Source organism: Chinchilla lanigera, unplaced genomic scaffold (genome assembly GCF_000276665.1).
Source record: "Chinchilla lanigera isolate Chin_1 unplaced genomic scaffold, ChiLan1.0 scaffold00151, whole genome shotgun sequence".
Classification (NCBI taxonomy): Eukaryota; Metazoa; Chordata; class Mammalia; order Rodentia; family Chinchillidae; genus Chinchilla; species Chinchilla lanigera.
Window position 1 is genome coordinate 804902 of NW_004955552.1, and position 4100 is coordinate 809001.

The window sequence follows — 4100 nt, forward strand, 5'->3', positions numbered from 1 at the left end:
CCCCTAATTTCTTTCTCAGTCTGTTTGTTGTCTGTGCACAGGAGTGCTATCGACTTTTGAGTGTTGACTTTGTACCTGGCTATGCTACAGACCTTTTACATATTTTCAAATGTGTTTTATTTTCAGTAAACTAAAAATATTTTTAAACTTTATTTGATTTTCTCTTTACCCAATGGGTTATTTTAAAATGCTTTAATTTTTACTTGTTTTCATATATTCTATATATTCTTTATGCTTTTTATTTCTAGTTTAATTCTACTATAGTCAAAAAGCATGAAATATCTTATTTCAAATTTTAAAAAAATGCATGATTTATCTTTGTAATAATGTATTGTCACTTAAAAATAATATGTATCACCCTGCTATTATGTTGGCTGTTTTATTAATGCGTTTATGACCCTCATAATAGTTTTGCAGTCTTCTTGTATAATACTAATATTTTTCTTGTTCTATCATAGACTGAAAGAAAAATATTAAAATCTGCTATACTTGTAGTTTTGACCATTTTTCCTTTAATTAATTAATTAATTAATTTATTTATTTTGGGACAATCATTCAGGACCACTTTTATTCAAGGCATATACAATGTGACGAGTACCAGCATTTCAGGTGCACAATCTATTTGCTGAACATCCAGGGGCATGGGGGAGGGGGAGCCTGGGTCTTCACACACTTTTCTACCCAGAGGTTAGTATGGTGCAGTCATGGCATACAACCACTTACTATAAAGTGAGTTTATTGGTAATAACTTTCTCAAATTTATTCCCGGTATCTGATGTTGCAAACTTTAGGGTCTTTGAGATATGCAGGATCCTTGTACATAACTGGCATAAACCCCATTATTTGAGCTCTCTTAATCGCTTTTGATATTTCTTTCTGTTTCTTCCCACAAAGACCTGTTATATGCCTCCCATGAATGCAGCCAGTATATGGAGAAATAAACTGGGATAAAAGCTGCACATTCTTATAATCCACATGTTTCCCACACAAGATACACTTCTTGAGAGGTTCCTTATAAGGGTTTTCCATTGCAACAGGCATGTTTTCATTGCTGGTAACCTGTTTATACTGTGAACAACCTCTCCTCCATAGCACCGTTTGAGTTCCGGGATATGTGAGGCAGACAGCAGCCGTTATCCAGGGTGTCAACTTCTTCCTCCCTAGACCGCTGCAGCCGACGACCACAGCAGCCATGATTTCCCGTCCCTCCTCCTCCTTTAATTTAGAACAAGATTTGACTTATATGTTTTAAAAGTCTCTCCTTAAAAACACATATATTTAAAATTATTGGTGATTAGACTCAGATCAAAATAAAATATAATTCTTGATATTCATTGGTTTGAAATTTATTTTATCTGATGTTAGTAAAACTAACCCAGTCTTCTTTTGATTAATATCTACCTGGCCTTTCTTCACACATGTTTTTGTTAACCTGTTCCTATCTTTACACTAGAATCATTTTTTGTAAGCCATTTTATAGATCTGTGTATTAGTTTTGGACATATGATATGTCCTGTCTACTTCATTGGGCTATATGATTAATCAAATTGCCTGTGTTTTTTATTTACCTAATCTATTTTATATGACAAATATATTAGCCTTTCACTAGGAAATAAATCTAAATCTGCTTTGAAAAATAAGAATATATGAAAGAGCAGTCAACACACCCGTAGGTAATTTTCTAATTTTAGCCAAGATTTGAAGTCTATAAACATCTTGAGGTATGTCATTATCAAAATTAATGGTGATAATAATAAATGTACAGAAAAATGAAAGATCACAATAAGTATAACTTACCCAATGTCTTCTAAGAATTTTATTGCTGTACTTTACACAGTGCATAAAATTGATAAAACTTCTTTCAATTTATCACCCTGTTTTTTTAGATTACTTACTATAGATATTTTAAAAAGTCACAATAGTATATATTTTATCACATCAAATAAAGAAGAATATTCTCTGGGTTAAATAAAATTTTAAACAAAGTGGTCATATTATTATGTAAAGCTGAGAGATAAGATTATATAACAGAGAATGCAATTCTTTAAAGACTGTATTTCAGTTTTTATTGTGTATTCACAAAATTTTCCATTCATCACTACTCATTCAAGAATATTTATATCACTCTTCCTCCAAGTAAACTCATACCAAATAAAGTCATTCTCCATTCACCGCACTCATATACTCCAGAGAGCTCACTTATTTCTGCTTCTTTCAGCTTGTGAACTTTCCTTTTCTCCACATGTTGTACAAATAAAGCAATACAACAATCTTTTGTCTCATGCTCCATTTATTTAGGCTACTGTTTGCAAAGTTCATCCATGTATTGCAGTATGAGTCAACATTATATATTGTATAGGTATACTGCATACCCATTCATCTGTTGATGAATATTTGAGTTGTTTATAGTTTTTGGCTATTATGAGTAAGCCAAAACATATATATACAAGTTTTTGTGTAAACACATTTTCAATTATTTTTAGAGATTTACTAGCATGGAGTGTCTAGGTACACAATAATTCTATGTTAATTTATGTGAGGAACTTCCAGTTTCTTTTCCAAAGAAAAACATGGTTTTACATTACCACTAGCAAAATTTATGAGTTCCAATCTCTGTACATGATATTTTCTTTCAATTATAGACATATTAGCAAGAATGAAGTAATATCCCAATGTAGATTTGAGTTTTATTTACCTTTTAGCTAATAATGTTGAATGTTTCTTCATAAGCTGTTGGCCATTTGCATATCTCCCCTGAACAAACAGAAATTCCTTCTATTATTGATTTTTAATTTCTGTCTATTTTGGTCTGAAAACATACTTTGTGAAATTTTATTTCTTTTACATTTACTAAAACAAGTTTAAGGTCTAATTTGTAAAACATTCTGAATCTTGAAGAATGTTTTATGAACACTTGAGAAGAGTGGTTATTCAGCACTTTCTGGGAGGAATGTTCTGCATATGTCTTTTAGATCTAGGAAGTAGTAGTGTCATTAATCTCTTCTAATGGTGTTTATTTTCTCTATTATTGTGTGGTTTTTTCCATTATTAAAAGAGGTGCATTGAAGACTCCAAATTACTTGTGTTGCATTTCATATTCCTTTAATTTTGTCCATCAGTTACCACTTCATATTCTCGGCTTTGTTATTAGGAGTATATATGCTTATTATTATTATATAATCTCTGTAGATTGACCTTGCTGGCATTATATACTGTCCTTCCTTGTGGCTAGTGACAACATATCTTGAAATCTATTTTAATCTATTTTCAACACTATCTTCTCTATTCAAAAGTTACTGCTTGCATGTTATATGTAATTTCTATTCTTCTACATTCAGTATATTATGTTACTGTTTGTCAAGTGTGTCTCTTATGGACAGCAGGTAGCTGGACTATTTCTCAAATTCAGTCTGGCCATCTGTACCTTTTACTTGGAATATATTCAATAATATACTTACAATGTAATTGTTTATGACATAATTTATGACTGTACTTTATATGTTATGTATTATGTTCTTTTCTGATTTTTTTCTTGTTAAATTCTATGTTCTTTTACATTGAATAGACATGTACAATTTAATTCTCTTCTATTCTTTGAATTTTCTCCTTAGTATCCTTCTGGAGAGTATCATTAGCAACCTGACTAATGACAGTACGATTCACATTTCTTTGCTCATAATTTGTTCTGCTACTACTGTGCATATTACGTCTTTATACAGTACATGTCTATCAGCACAACATTATAAGTATTGCTTTGTGCAATTTTCTGGTCAAATCAGGAACAAGAAAGAATGTATTCTCAACAAAAATGTTTATATAATAACATTTATATTTGCCCTCATAGCTGTATTTTCCTGTGCTCTTTCTGTATATGGAGAGTATCTCTTGGATATTAAGTGAGCTAATTTAAAACTCATGCTCCACTTGTTGCATTTACAGAAGAGCTTTAACCAGACATAAGATCAGGACCTCCTCCATTTTTCATGAGCAGGTAAGCAGTCCTAAGCATATCCATATCCTGTGCACATCTTCTTAACACCCAGATAGTAAAGCTTTGCGGGGTTCTTCATAGGCATCTCATTCTCAACCTTTTTGTTTAA

The 4100-nt window shown here is 31.4% G+C and overlaps 1 protein-coding gene across 1 annotated transcript; it reads right to left on the bottom strand.

The window, feature by feature from the left end:
* Positions 1 to 548: 548 nt before the first annotated feature.
* Positions 549 to 1205, bottom strand: LOC102019333 (28S ribosomal protein S18c, mitochondrial). Its single transcript, XM_005412189.2, has one exon. The coding sequence runs from the start codon at positions 1192 to 1194 to the stop codon at positions 760 to 762; it is 435 nt and encodes a 144-aa protein (XP_005412246.1). The 5' UTR covers positions 1195 to 1205; the 3' UTR covers positions 549 to 759.
* Between the last annotated feature and the right edge of the window lie 2895 nt (positions 1206 to 4100).

Bases quoted from the DNA above. Each gene is read 5' to 3' on its own strand.
- LOC102019333 (XM_005412189.2), bottom strand. From the start codon at position 1,194: ATGGCTGCTGTGGTCGTCGGCTGCAGCGGTCTAGGGAGGAAGAAGTTG.